The following is a 16,207-nucleotide window of genomic DNA, read 5'->3' on the forward strand; positions in this document are numbered from 1 at the left end:
ATCTCGTGGTCATGCTCCTCTAAATATGCTTTCCAACGTTTTAATTTTGCGTTAGTATTTTTTTGGGAGAGGGCAAAAGTAAGTGGTTGATGATCAGTTAATATTTTGAGTTTAGCTCCATACAAATAATTGCGGAAAGTTTGTAGTGACCAGAAAATTGCAAGCATTTCTTTCTCAGGGGTGGAATATTTCTCTTCAGTTTTAGATAGTGTTCTTGATGCGAAGTGAATTGGTTTATCTTTGCCTAATTCACCTTGAGAAAGAACGGATCCAATTGCATAATCTGAAGCATCGGTTGTCAAAATAAATGGTTTGTTAAAATCTGGATAGATGAGAATATCGCTCGATGATAGTATTTGCTTCATTTTATTGAAACATTCGATTTCTTGTTGATTTAATGTAATTTTCTTTTTGGATGTGTCAGATCCCTTTCCCCTTAAAATGTTTGTCAAAGGTTTAGCAATTTTGGCAAAGTCTTTGACAAATCGTCGATAGTAGCCCATTAATCCTAGGAAGGCACGCAAATCTTTAATGGTTTTGGGCACAGGGTATTTATTTATAACTTCTATTTTTTTATGGTTGGGTTTTATTCCCTCTGTGCAAATAATGAAACCAAGAAATTCAACTTCTTGGCGAAGGAATTCTGATTTGTCTAATTGAATTTTTAGTCCTGCATTATTTAATGTTGTCAAAATTGTGTCCAAATTTTTCAAATGATTTTCTAAATCATCGCCAAAAACTATTACGTCGTCTATATAAACGTAACATATTTTTCCAATAAAATTTCGAAGTACATCATCGATAGCCCTTTGAAATATAGCCGGTGCGTTTTTTAAACCAAACGGCATCCTAGTAAATTCGTATTTACCGTTATTAATAGCAAAAGCCGTTTTTTCAATATCTGATGCTTTCATCTTAATTTGATGGAATCCCGAAGCTAAATCTAAAGTCGAGAAATATTTTTTTCCTTTTAATTGGTCTATCACATAATTTATCTCGGGCATTGGATATTTTTCGGAGATGGTTTTAGCATTTAACATTCGATAATCGATAACCATTCTAAATTTCTTTTGTCCTGATGCATCCGGTTTTTTTGGCACAATCCATACCGGTGAAGTCCAAGCTGAGCGAGACGGTCTGATTATTCCATCCGCTAATAGCTTGTCAACTTGCTTATTTACTTCGTCAGCATATGCTGCAGGATATGGATACACTCTTTGATGGATAGGTGTATCGTCTGAAGTGTGTATTGCACATTCCACTTTGGTTGTACATGTTAGTTTACTGTCTGGTTTGTAAAATGCATCTCTGTTTTTATCTAAAACCTGGTTTAGTTTTTCTAGCTCTAATTTGGATAGATGAGATGTTCGGATCAAATTGTGGGATGACCGATTATGTGGAGAATAGTATGAGATTGGGATGACGAATCTTTTAGAGTTTCTACTCAATGTGATTTGGTCATTTTCTAGATCAATTTTAGCTTTCAATGTTTTCAACATGCTATTTCCAATGATTCCATAAAAAAAATTGTGAAATTTGTGTAACAAAAAGCGATCTTCAAAATCAATTTTGGGATGGAAAAAATTTATATTAATTGCACTAGTAGGAGCAAATGTACTATTTGCACAACTTATTTGACCTACTGAAAATTCGTACGGTTTACTGATTTCATATGCACGTGCCAATTGTGGATGTATTAAATTAATATTAGCACCTGTGTCTATTAAAAACGGAAAGTTTCCAATGGTAGTTTTAAGATAAATAAAAGGAAGGCTGGGAACTACCAACTCATCTTCCACTCTAAAAAATGGTTCTGACCATCGCGACTTGATCCCTCCAACGGATCATGCTCGTGTTGCAAATTTATGTTTTGTAATTTGTCAACAAGATTGTTTTGCTCTGTGAGCTCAAATTCATTTATTGTTTGTCCGTGACAATACCTTGCGTCGTTGGCATTTTTATTCATTTGATGAGCATATAATGGGTGAGCTTGCCTCTTTACCCACGCTTCTTGACTTGATGGTGGTCTTGGTCTTTTTTCGCCATATGTGGGTCTGTTACCATAGTCAATATGACGTGAATTTATACTTCTATCTACCTCCATTGGCTCGGGCTGTTGCCTCTGTGGGGTATATTGCTGATTAGGCAGGTAATGGGAATTGTATCGTGGAGCTGGACGAGGCGCTGCTCTAGGAGGGGGTACTGGTTGATAAACAATTTTTCTGGGTGCTACCCTAGGGGGTTGAGGCTCGAAGCCTAAATCTCTTGGCTTGGGAATATTAAGAGAATTTTGATTTCCATATTGATTTTTAAAAGGTGCTGATCGAACGTCCATATTAAAGTAATCAATGCAAAATTGATATGCTTTGCTAAGGGTCTTCGGGTCAGCAGTTTTTAATAAAGTGGATAATGGTTTTTCTAAACCTCTAATAAACGAATCCAAAGCTTTCTCTCTGAAATAGTTTATGTGGACATTTGCATGCAGAGAGTACTTACTGTCAGTTTGAACTTGTGCTATTATAGCGGCTAACAATTGGTTAACCCTGCTATAATATCCGGCGAGGCTTTCCGAATTACCCTTACGAATACACGTCAATTCATAATCCAGGGTCTTCACGTCACGCTTATCTTTATAGTAAAGCATTAGGATAGATTTTATCTGATGCCAACTACATGTTGCATTATTTGCATTTAACACATCGGAAGCTTCTCCACGGACTTTCCTTCTGATTGTTCGTTCGATCAGATGGAACTGCACAGAGTCGTCAGGAAGATCTCTATACATGATAAAAACATCTTCCACATCCGAAATCCAATTCATCAACTCATTTGGGTTTCCATCAAAAATAGGAACATCCCTCAAAAAGTCAGGGGTTTTTCCCATCTCCACGAAAGATCGTAGAACCATTTCAGTGTTGGGATTGGTCATTTTTGTGTTTTAAATGCTCACTTCACTTAACACTTGTCACGATCACGATTCACCACTAACAAATTACAGCAGAAGCTATTTAATTAAACACCAAAATTTCACTGATTTCGGATTTTTTAGGTTTTTACTTACAGTATGGTTGAGTTAATTTCCATGGGCATCTGACTTCTTTTTCTTCGGGGGAAAATTGGGCAGCTACAGCAAGATGTTCCTTTTTATCCTTCTGATGACTGGGGGCTCGCTGGCAGCAATCGGGAATTAACCACGGTGTCCCAAAGTTCGCTTCGTTATTATGATGGCTCCTTCAACCACGAGATTAGCCACAATTTTTAAATGGCTAACTTTATAGGATTTTTTTTTAACTTATACACTTCCCGCTGATTTTTTTGTCAGGTCCCTATTCGGGCGCCAGTTAAAACTTTTCTTTCTGAATAGATAGAAAGAGTCTTTTACAGTTCGGTGTCTTGAAATTAACTATTTTATTGAATTCAGCCGATTCCGTTATCGGCCCATAAACGGCCCAGCAGCGATCGCCGCATCAGCATAACTCGTCGCGTTGGATACAACACGACACTCCCAATGCTGATTTAGCGATTACCGACGCTCGTTGCTAACTTGCGGTTGGATGGAGTTCTGCCAGCAAGCGTGACGTTGTATGATTTTTGCTGAAGCTGGCAAAAATAGAACTTGGACAATTTTCTTTATGATCGCTGATATGTCACGCGTAAACAAATATTTAGAATAATGATATCTTGCCTCTAACAACTCGATTGAACTGTTTAATACGATAGCTCTTATGTTAGTGGAAAGCGCCCATTTAGACACCTCTTGTGTCTATCGCCAATCGCATTCAAAAACACAGCTTCATTATGCTTCAAACATCGTTCAACAACAATGCATGGATGTGTTTTTATCGATTGATCGACATTACCGCAGTGTGTGTGAGTGGTTGTGACAGTGATTTCAATTGCGCGGTACCACCTCATTAACAACCAGAACAGATTCTACAGCGACTGTTAAACTTGTATGCATAATTTCGCTCACGAAGTATGTGCTTCAATGTGGAGCAATAAAGCCATCGCTTGCACGCAGTGTAATCGAATACTTTCATGTGCTGGTCTTTTTTGCTGTTGTCGCACTGCATTCAGTAACAAATTTATTGTCAACCATTTTAGCAATCCGTTTGCGGTGGGAATCGTAAATTACGCCCCCCATTTACAGCATCAAATGGGTGATTTATTTTGCATGTTAAGAACATATATTGAGCCAAACACAAAGCAACGGGAGTCCGCTCACAATTTCCATTTCGTTACAAGTGGTTTGCATTGATTGATTCGTGCTGAAAATTGCTTCCGGGAACAGTCTGTGTTTGGGTTGGAAGAGATTGTTTGTTTAAAAATCGATTGCATACTGCATTTGGGTTCGAAAAACCTGCTGCACATGCCAAACGTATGCATTTATTCAGTGTGCATTGAACATGAAAATTGATTTTTCTGCAAGCCCTTTGCAAGCCAAACTGCTATCGCTATAGCTTTTACTATTAAAAAGAAAAAAAAAACACTATTTATTCAATGAGCTGCACTGTGTCGCTCTGCTGAATGTCACAAGTGAGATGAAGCTTGTATTTGTCTTTATCGTGTGGACGCTGTTTTTGTTGGCAAACACTTACATAAGGAGGATCACAGTATATTGCTTTGCACCATAGCGGCTCAGAGTGGTAGCAGACGCACAAACTGCACACGCCCGGTCCAGGTACGTAGAGTAGACCGTGTGCGACCGAGTTTCCCTGGAAGTCGACACAATCCTCTTCTAGGCTAGCTGCAAAGAGAGAGAGAGAGAAAAGAACAATTGAACACGGTAAGTAAGCAGCAACGGTACGGAATCGCATCACACTAAACAGATAGACCAGATTTTTCTACCAACGTGATTTGCTTTGGCTATGAACTTTCCGCAAAGTACCATCGGTGGTGGTTAATCGATTATGCTTCGACTGTGTAAATCCATCCACCAAACACTTGAGCGTATAAGTTGTTGGTGCATTTCAAACGGCTTGAGCTGAGCAACCGCCGATTCTATGGCAAGTTTACGAGTACGAGCCGAGCAGACGACATACTACTTTCTGGGAATGTTTTCCTCTTTTAACTTCAACGTATGACCATGAGGGAACGGAAGAAAAAAGCTAAAGGGATAGAGGGATAGCGAAATTGCGAAACTTTTTCCGCAAACAAGTTGTCGGTATGACTTTATGTTGTGTTATTTGTAGAATGATATATTCATACATTACGGAGCAATTCAGACGAAAGTTAGTAGAACTTCGAGTTCATGTGTTCCACCCTGGGCTTTGACCCATAAAACCTTGTACGTTGAATAAAAATAAAGTAATTATGTTGTAACCTTATCCACATTGCAATCCGAAACAACACAAGGATTAATTATAGTGTTGCAGGGCAGATACAACAAACATGCAGCTTATCATTACATCGGTGCATCGCCCGCAGCTAAACAACTACGATAGATAATAATGGATTATGTCATTGCTGCGAGTGGCTCTTGATAAGAAAGCAAAATGCACCAGTCCTCCATCATACGCACACACACACACATGTGTGTGTGATGCAAAGCCTTTGTTCGGAAACATGGAACCCGTCGCTTACACCATTACTCCTGATTAATGGTGGCAGCTAAAGGGCAGCCAGAAAGTTCGTGGCATTGAAATTTGTTGCACTATTCCTGCACCAGCAAACCTGCAGAACTAACTACTCCTAAGCGAGCGTCTTAGGCGAAAGCTGACAAGCATGGGACAAACCGAAGAAGCAGATGCTTTTCCCACTAACTGGAAAGGCATGTCTTGAGAGTGCTCTATGAAGCTCCGCTTCAAGAGAGACTTTAACTCATAAAGCAAATTACAAGCGTACAGGGTGGGATTAAGAGAAAGCGAGCAGGAAGGCGAGATGGATAAATGGGGTTGGCTCCGTTGGCAACCTTGGAAAGCCGGTACCAAATTTGTCTTGTACAAGGACTCGGCGAATAGTAGAGTAAGATTTCCGGTGCATAATCTTGTACTGGCAGTGTACGGCGAATGGGGAAGATAGTTAGGGCCGCGTATCTACCGCAGTGAAGAAAGTACCGAATGAACGATTGCAGGGCTTAACGCTCTTGCTGTGAGTATTCAGATTTGAAGGATGCTTGAATGAGAATGAGCTCTCTAGTGGAAGACTTCCTTTTCCACCTGCCCTCGCGTTGTCGTTTGTGCATCGAGATTTGTAGCATTGTCGCTGCAGTAATTGTCTAGCGGGACGGGTAGCGGGAATCGGGGTGTAAAGGTCAAGATAATCAAGTGTATGGAGTGCATGGGTGTGTGTGTGTGCAAGCGTTGTGTAGACAAGCAATTCAAGAAATTGGCTAAACAAATGCTTTGGTTCAGTGTTGTGCTTAATGAGCCGCAACGATTAAATTAGATTGTATTGCTTACTACGATCAACATTGTTCTTTGTGTGAAACAATGGAACGATTTGCTGCACACTTTAAACTGGGTTCGAATAATTTTCCACTGCGAGATGTTCAAGGAAAGATTTTCTTGATTGGTAAGATATGTTCGGAGCGGTCTGGAGGCCGATTCGACAGTAGCGCCGGTCTTCACACGGCAGAACAGGCGCTTGAATCCCGTCCAGACTGTCTTCCCGTACTGACTACCTTGCAACGGGTTAAAATCAAGGCACAGAAACCCAGAAATGGCAGGCCGATACCCCTCGAAGTTGTTAGTGCCAAGGAAGAAGAAAAAATATTTCCATCTCGTTGGGATAACTTGGTGCGCCCAATATGTTTGCCCAAAATGTGTATTTAATTAAATTGGCAGTTTTTGTTGGCAGTTGTTACCTGCCGGTACAATTCAAGTACCCGTCATGTGGCGTTAGTGCTAAATGTAGCGTTCAACATAAACTGGGCCAGCTTTCCGTGCATCGATCCCCACCAAATGCTGCTGCATACATATGCATAATTAAATGCTTCTCCATCATCTGTACCCATCATCTGTCAGCGGGACAGGTAATGATGGCACCGATGGTTGAAATTTAATTGAAACTATATTTGTACACAATCGCGCTGGCCCTCCCCGAAACGCGCGCGCCCCGGTAGATGGTACTGAAACCGATACAGCGTGCTGAAAGTTCAGCGAATAATAATCAATTTAAAATGTACTATTTTTAGAGCCTAGGTTCTAGTTTCAGTGCATTATCGTGTCATGTGCTGCACTACGTTGACGTACTTTCGGCCTCCCAGCATGGCCTCCACTAAACCACAGCAAAGCAAAACTTGGGCAACCATTGATTATTGTAGTTGCAGAGCACGTGAAGCATGACGTTGAAAATGTCGTCGTAAGGTCCCGTAAGATGTCCCGAAGCAGCGCACCCTTGCCGGTGCCACGAGCCGGAATAAGTTGATTGAGTTTCGTGGGCTAGTGTCGGTGTGTGTGTGTGTCCTTCCTCGAAGAATTTAATTACGTTCTTACCCCGGCTGGTACAGTACGTACGTGAAACGGAAGCTGGACTCGAATGCGAAACATTTTCCGCAGGCTAGGTGAAACGGGACCTGTTCAGCACCCGACCAAACGCTTCTGGTCGAAGGAAACCAATGTGTTACTATTTGCACCCTGGCTCTCGTTTTCGTTCCAGCGTACCCGTGGAAAACGTGTGCGGTGCAATTATGTTTGTTCATGGGGTGGCGTGCCGGACAAATGGCGAAGCGATGCGAGTGGTGTGTTGGGAAGCCGGCATGCTCGTCGGGTGTCATCAAGCGATAGAATTACATTAGCAATTGACCAGGGTAGTTACGGGCCGTTCGGAGGTGTGGGAGCAGGTCACGGGTGCAAAAGAACAACATTCAGATGAACCTTAGCGTGTTGCTGGAAATGGAGCTGTGTGCTTCTGTTTTTGACTACGATGAAACCGGGAAGGTTGTCATTGTAGCTTAGGGCAAGTTTTAATTTGTTCAATGATTCCGAGAATATTTAGCACGCAGAAGAACCTTTCGAATGACTTACTTGACACTGGACGGACTAGCAGATTAGCAGTTTAGTGGTTAGAAGATGTTAAGTAGCTCAATTTTTAATTTCACTTAACTATTTTAGGCTAAGGAATTAGGCACTAATCTTTGAATCAAATCATTAAGTTTGAAATAAGAACAATAGCTACGGAGTTTGAGTGTCACTATTGACAGGTTCTACAACATTAGGATTCAAACTGGCTCAATCGTATCTGAGAGATAATCTTCGGACTAATATTCATAAATAATAAATAAAGCAATAAACGTTCACTTCAACCTAATAGCTGTTTCTGTGCCATATTCGTCATAGGCGAGACATTTTGATGGATGTTTCTTGCACGACGACGAACTTAGCAATAAGATGTCAGCACAATCCTTGCGGTTGACGAAGAATTGATTGTCAATTGTGGTAACCAGCACCGAAGTAGCCTGTCCACGACTGATTGTAGGCCAGGAAATCGTTTGATTGATCGTACAATTCTCGGAACCAGCTCGATGGTCAATGCGGTGTAATTTCAATCCGGGTGGGTTGGGTGAGAACCCCTCCGGTTTTCGGTCGTTAACAGTGCTCTGCTAACGGCAGCACTTTGAAAATATTTGCCTACTCCCGATCGTTACAGTACAGTTGGTCAGTAGGAGGAAAACTCGAAGAACTCGAACAAAACCGGCAGAACGAGAAGATTGTCTCGAGCCACGGTGCCTTGCTCCTGCTCATCCATTCGTCGCTCTTCGGTATGTTGCTCGAAATCTCGCTCATCATACCGGAAAAGTAGTGGTGAGTGCCCATTGGCGAATGAGTGACAGTGGGTATGCAAACGTATGAGCGTATGAGTGAATGGGGTAGTGAGCGCTCTCTCTCTCTGGCAAAGCTCAGCAATAAGCCAGCGAAAGCTGTCTGTTAGCTTGGCAGGACACGTTGCCGGAAGTACGGCATTATGACGTCAACATTGACACACATCCTTTGCGTCGCGCAGCTGCCGGAGCTGTTGCGGCGGGCGGCGAATGTGATACTGCTGTAGCCCCAAACTTGCAACGTCGTCATCATCCCGATGCAATCTTGTCTATGCTATGCGGCAATTTGTGACAAGCAGGGTGACGGATGGTGGTGTTGATGTACGCTCAATCGAAATGCAACCGTCGGTTTTCCGTCTTCCATTGCCTAGGCAAAAAGTTCGTCTTTCACGGCACGGCAAAGGTCAAGTGAAAACGTGGCGCAAAGCGTGTCAGCTGAGTAAACGGGGCAAGAGCAGCGACAAAGCGACCGTTCGTTTGATGCTGAAAAATTCCACGCGCGACAGATCGTGCTCGCGAACGAAGGAAGGCAGCAGGAATCTAACAGAGATTTGTGTAGCATTTTGTTATGCTAGCGCTTTGGATAAGAAAATGGCGATGGATTGACGAGGGATTGGAGGTAGATAGCTGCTTTCATACAAATGGAAGCAAAAGTTTAAATTGCAGCGGATTGACATCATCCAGCTGATGCATAGTTGGAGGAAGTCGTCTTTGAAAATGTTGCCCATGTTGAATCTGGGATAAGCGAGAAAATTGTTTCTTGATTGGTTTCGATGTTGTTTTGGCGTTATTTAAGCATTATATTGGAAACCGATACATTAGACGGGTTCTATATTTAAGCACCTTTAAGCAATTTCCCACAAGAAAGAGCAAGCAGCTAATGAAGTGTTTTCCATCAATTGCAAAGCTAATCGGAATCTTTGTCCCACAATAAATAAGCTATTTTCGGGGCATAACGGCACGGCTCATTGTTTGTTACGCAAAGCGAAACGTTCAATGGAGGCGCCTGGTGGCTCATTGTTTTGAGGGTGTGGATTGCGAACAAAGCCCGTTTAGCCCGTGCTGGTGGTGAACAATACCTTCGCCAGCCGTAAGCTCGTCCGGCTACGGTGATCAGCAGCGGTACCATGGGCAGCGGCGGCCCAGTAGCAAAACCCGGCTGTTGGGAAAAATAAAATGCACAACTCGCCGGCACATCACATCGGGCATCCTGTGGCGCTCGGGACGTTCGCGACGGGCGGGCGCGACCGTAGCGGTGACCGACCAGGTAAGAAACATAAAGTAGGATGCTTCTTTAACTTTGCACGCGATAAACCAGCGTTCGCGTTCGCCCTTTCAGGCAAGTGGTTTCGGTGCGAATGGCAGGCATGACCGTGTGTTTACAGGCGTGCTTGGGTGCTACTGAATAGCACCAGCGGTGGAAAAAAAGGGGCGGAAATTCCCGGTGAGTGGCGCCGTCACCAGTAGCCATAAGGCATGACGGAAATTAAAAATTAGAAGGGAAGAAAATAATGTTCACCAACGCGCCTCACCGGTGCTGGTTGGTGTGTCTTTGGCGGGAGCTCTATTTGTGGATAGGAAATTACAAATACAGTTTAGCCTAGATAAAACAATGCGCAGTGTACGTAGCTTATGTTTTGTACTTTAAGCGTCGGATGTTTTGCTTATAGCTAATGAACTCGTGTGCGTGTTTTGTCGAGCTAGGGTATGGTGAACTTGTCCCGAATCAGCTTTATCGATAATGTTGACTACAACAACAGTAATAGTATATCATCTTGTTTTTCTTAATCAGAGAGTACGATTTCAACTCACAAAGGAAATAGGCCAGCTATACTTTTGCAAGTATCACTTTGCAAGAGCTGTATGTAACAGATTTGAACTATTTTTAGATGCGGCATGCATTAAATATTTGACGCGTTTCTTCGGATTGCTGCGAACGTAAGCACACGGCTGCGAGCTGTGTACCTTCGCTCGGTCAACTTCCATTCGCGTTTGAAGTGTTTTGTGTTGGAGCCTGTGGTGTAAATAATTTAGCCCCCGAACCCCAGAAAGAAGCTGTGTGTCCTGTGTGACAAGGTTAACTTCGTTTCGCGGCCCTGCCTGTACACTCACATGCCGAGCTAAGCCACACACACACGCACACGCTTTTCTTAGCAGTGAGCAAGAATTTCCCCGAAGGGATGGCGCAAAGAATGTGTCGTCACTTTATAATCTTTACCGGTACCGGTGTACATTCCATCGACACGAGGGGGCAAGGTTCGGTGTGTCGTTTCATTCCTTATTAAACACGTGAACATTGGTGAAGCGCTGCGGACGGTTGAGCGATTTTGGAGCTTCGCTCGTTGGTGGTGGCGTATGGTTAATGTTTAATGGTTCGTGCGCGCTTGGACGGATTCTGCGATACCGGGTAAGCCTTCGGGACAGTTTATGCACTAGTTTCTAACGTGAAGTGGTGATCCTTTATGGTGTGCTTTTTTTCGCGAAGATCTTACCTGGTGTAATGTATGGCCGGAGGGCAAAGTGTCAAAATAATCGCACCGTTAGTATATTGACGCAGGTGAGTACATTACCTCACGCCGGCAGTAGCCAAAACTACTATTAACCCATCAACCGCAAGAGAACTGTTCGTGAAGAGTACTTTCTCATGCTTATCCACACTCACTTACAACTCGCCCAAAGCAACCAACTGAACCGTTCAGCTCAAGTGCGTTATTCCGTTTTATTTAGTTTCCGTTTTACAGGCAAGGTTTCATTTGCTAATGCGCTCGCTTCACTTCACCGGGCTGTATTGTGCGGTGCTGTTTGCGAATAATTTAAACCATTCCACCCGAAAACCTTGCAACCTGGGAGGAAAAATCTTATCCTTGACTTTCAGTGGTAAGGTAATGGTTTCGAAAACGGAACGGGTGAAAGAAAAAAACGTCAAATTCTGTTCCATCCGATAGCTCGGAACTTCTTCGCTACGGGTCACTGACAAGACAAACATTTTCTCTGATTGTTTGGGGACGTTTTGGCAGAGGAGTTTTTCTCGAGAAAAAAGGTTCCGTTTTGTTTTGTTTGCTCTTATCAGGTAAAAAGTCTCGTTATGAAGCAGTTTGGTAGTTAGCGAGAGGAAGGGATTGCCGTTGAAACGGGAGCATAAATTTAATTTCTGACGGAGCGTTTTTCGGTAGATTTTGGCCGTGTTCCGACTGACCTGATTCTGCAAATTGCATTCATTGGCTTGTACGATTCTGTGAAATGTCAAGTTTCGGTGAAGCTATTAAAGAATCTGTAGGGGTGTGAAATGTGAGCGGATTTGCTGTATTACCTGCGACGGTAAGGGTTTGTTTTCTTTTGGACCGTTTCAGTGCAGACGGTGAGTCCTTCTTGAAGGAGCGATTTTGTTTATAGGTTAGTTTTGTTGTGCTACGTTAGCGTATTCCGTTTCCTGGAGTCCAAGTTGAAGGGTATTTTTATAAATAATGGTTACTAAAATAAAACATGCCACATGATACGTTGTTTGATTTCTTGATCACTCTTCAGCAGTAAGAAATCGAAAACGACACACCGAAGCTTTCTGAAATTGTAGTACTAGCGTAGAACAAGAAGCATCCAAGAGATGTAAACCATTTTGCGGGCTTTAATAACCATCATCGTAGTTAAGTATAAGATGGTATGTATCATTCGTAAGACGGTAAAATGTGAATAAAACCGCCCGTATTCAACATTATTAAATTAATTACGGTCCCAACCATCCGGGCTCGAAACGACATGCAAAGACATGTACAACTTAAAAGCGAGAAGCCATTTTTCAATCGCTAGAAAGCCCCGATCTGCACGCGCTGCAAGCAGACTGACGGGCTTCGCCCGTGTACACGCGATAGCGTACATTGTTGGTGCGCCATTTTAAAACACTTCAGGCACATCCTTAACCGCAAGCATTTATGAGACAGCTCAGAAAACCAAACGCTTCCGCGTGGCTTCAATGCGGCAAGTAGCAGCAGCAGCAGCAGCAAGTCTGTCTGTCTGATTCGTTTCCGCTCTGGAGTCCGTATTTGTGTGCCATTCATCGTGTTGGCGCGACACGTTCGCGGACGGTGGGAAATATTACGAGCCCGCCGTATTCGGTTGCCACGGGTTGCTTCGCGGGTCGGGGGCAATAAGTGTTGCCGCCAGCATTTAGCTCGCACGCCTGCCCGACCGGTTATTATCGTTAGCATTTTTCGCCGAAATGTATGCAAATTAGATAGCAAGCGTTATAATCGACTATGGAAAGCACCGGAATGCGTAATGGCAAAATGGGCGTTTGACGTGGGTAAATGGGAAAGCGCTAAGGGAAGCTTGTCGGTTGCAGTTAGAACTCTCGCGCTCGGTAAGCTGTCTTCTTCGATCTGGATACAAAGGCTAGGAGTGAGTGTCTCTGAGCGCGGTTTTGGGTGGCTGCTGTGAGCGAGCAAACGGTAAACTATGCTGATACGAAGGGAATTGGACCAGCAAACGGTTCGACTGGCCCGGGTCGGCTAGTTGCCTGAGTGGATTGCTTTTATTTTAGATCTGCTGTAAGCTGTTTCCACGACCGAACGCTGCTTTGGAGGTGACTTTGAACTGACATACGGCAGTAGAAGTAGAATGTTTTGTAAGAAGCTATCCATAGAACATGTTTGGTGGAAATTTGAATAGCGAGGAGAAATCTGGTAAGATAAAATGTGTTATAAAAGACTGGCTAATGTTAACGTATTCGCACGTGCCCTTGAAGTAGGGCGTCTACGCTGCTTAAAAGTACTAAAGTTAATACGATGGTTCTGAAAGCTTTTTGCACGATCGGATTGATTTATGACACAAGACCGTATGTTTGCCATTGTATGGTGAAGAAAATCCTAAACAGAGAGGCTAATATTAAAGAGCTATCATCAAGGGCTTTCGGTCGCTTACATCCAACAATACACATAACGATAAGGAAGCATCCTTCGAGATAACTTTATGTGAGAGATCGGACAGAAAAACAATACCATTCACAAAACGGTGAATTGAGCTACCCTCTAGGGATGTTGTACGTGTGCTTGAGCTGCTCACTGAGGGTTTTTTTGGTGTTGCTGTTTCAGAACCGAACATGTGTCGATGATTGGTGGTTTGTTGCGTAGATGATATATTCCTCACGAGCTCTTCATTGATTCCGATCGATACGATGCTTCCGGCTGATGACTATGATTTATTTGACGCGATGTAAGACAAGAGCACAATGTGTGCTTGCATGATAGAAGCTGCGGTAAACCGGGAAACAGCATGTGCTATGCACGACGCGATAAACTAACGAACGAAAAACCGGGGGATGTACGAGCAGGATCAGGTGCGAAATGTGAGCTTTTAGCAGTCCCGGATTCACAGTCACGTAAACTAAGTCAAGCGGCAAAAAGGGAGCTAGATTTTCGTTGTTGTTTCCCTGATGTAGTATCGATCGAGAATTCAAAATATTCTCCTGCTCATGTAGCAAGAAAATCGATTCCACCATAGAATCTCGTCTGGTGGCGGTAAGTACTGCACTGTACGGTTGGGTGGAGTCCATATTCGTGGGTTTATATTTTTTTAGCTAGCGAAAGGTTCGGTGGAAGGTAATTTGGAACTGGTGGGCTAAACTACCGAGAATCGATTGGTACACCGAACCGAAACCGGAGGAAGGGTAGGGCCAGTAAACCTTTACATCATAATAATGAGCTGAAGTGGAATGAATTTCAGCACAAGTCTAGCTCGCTAACGCTCTTCGCAGCATTACGGTAAACGCAACGAGATAAACGGAAGAGTGAAAATGATGTATGGGAAAACTCGCTGGTCGTATCGATTGCATTAGCCCAGGGGAATCGAACGTAGCGCGTGGAGCAAGTGTTTATGATGGCATATTCTAAACCCCGGATCGATCATGGTATTGATGCGAGTAGAAACATGTTTGTTCGGTTGTACTGTCAATAAGATTGGTCATCAATCCAACAAAAGCCGCACCGTTTGATGAGTTAATGAATGAATGGTGCTGACTCATGATGGGATTGATTTTAAGTGCACGTTTAATATTAAATGATCGCAACTCGACGTGTGAGCTTAAAGGATAGACATGTTTCTGAATTATCAGCGTAAAGAGGTAGAAGTATGTAATTGACATATGACATGTCTTATTCGGCTAGGACATTGTGATTTTAGACGAAATAGTATCCAATTCCTTTGACAAATTTTCAAAAAGAAATGGTATTAAGTCGTCATTATTTTGTTAAACCTATTCTGCATTAGATGGGATAATAACAAAGAACTGCATTCCTTAAATCCTACTGTCGTCGAATCCCTTTGCAAGCGTCATCGCATTGAGTCACATTGAAGACGTTGAAATGAGCTTTTGAACTGAGTCCAAAATGTACGACTAATCTGCAAATAGAAGGGGTGATGAACACTCGCAAATCCACGAGTTTCGCTAAAGGATTGTGGCTCGTGAACGGCTGACGTTTTCGGGCTAGCAGGTACTCTCAACATTTTCCATCATTTCCCTTACCTTAAATTGGCTTCAGGCCAAACGTGCTCCATTCGTAATAGAGAGCAGGCATGGAGAGAAGCGAACGAAGAAGGTTAGCCGTGCTAATTTGGATTACAAATCAAATTTACCGTTCCATTTCTACCGTGCCATAGGTGAGTGGGTGTGTGGAAAACTTTCCGATCAATGAAGCTGTTTGCATTCCGGTGAAGGTGACGAAAGAAGGTGGGTCTGATGATTCATGCATAGTAAGTGAATTATTTGGGCTTTGCTGCGCCCATTAGCGGCGACCTTCACTCGTGTCTGGATGGTGCTTCGGCAAGATGGATCAGATTTGTTGTCTGTCGAGCATCAAATACGGTTGATTTTGTGTAAAAAGGTCCAACGGGTGTTACCCTTGATTGGCCACACGAGATTTAGACGATACCTTAGTGTATTTGAATTGAGTGTCGGTTAACATTATCAAAAGGGTGTTATTCATCCACCACATTAAACATCAAATAAGTCACGTGCTAGGCTTGACACTATTATGTTGCTCAACAGCCGGAGATAATCCCGAGGGTTGGTTCCTGCTAGATTAATCGTTAGTGGCGCCTAAGTCAAAACTTTCGGTCAAGATTTCCATCCATATTTTACAAGAAAACCATATAAAATGCATTTGTCTAGAAATTTTTACAACAAATGACTCAGAGCGACTGTCTTATCGTCAAATTGATGACCTGTTATAGCAGACAAATAAGACTTTACCAGGATCATCGCTCCAAGAATTATGCACGGGAGCCCTCATAACCCAACCTTACCTCAAAAAAGCATTAGCCAACAAAACCTGGCTCTAAAAATAAAGAACGTACGGAAATGGTTCTTCAATTTGCCACACAAACCGAACCCGTTTGACCTCCAGAGCGGAATATCCATCTTACCCAGGGGTTTTAAAACAATCCACTACTCACTTC

General features: G+C 43.0%; 1 protein-coding gene across 1 annotated transcript in view; it reads right to left on the bottom strand.

The window, feature by feature from the left end:
* Window positions 1–16,207, bottom strand: part of LOC118507663 — a 43,240-nt gene that overhangs the window by 22,834 nt on the left and 4,199 nt on the right. The window contains exon 2 of the mRNA XM_036046440.1: window positions 4,599–4,747. Within this exon, the coding sequence (XP_035902333.1) occupies window positions 4,599–4,747 (149 nt within the window). The remainder of the gene's footprint in view (window positions 1–4,598; window positions 4,748–16,207) is intronic.

Source organism: Anopheles stephensi, chromosome 2 (assembly GCF_013141755.1).
Source record: "Anopheles stephensi strain Indian chromosome 2, UCI_ANSTEP_V1.0, whole genome shotgun sequence".
In the NCBI taxonomy this organism is placed as follows: Eukaryota; Metazoa; Arthropoda; class Insecta; order Diptera; family Culicidae; genus Anopheles; species Anopheles stephensi.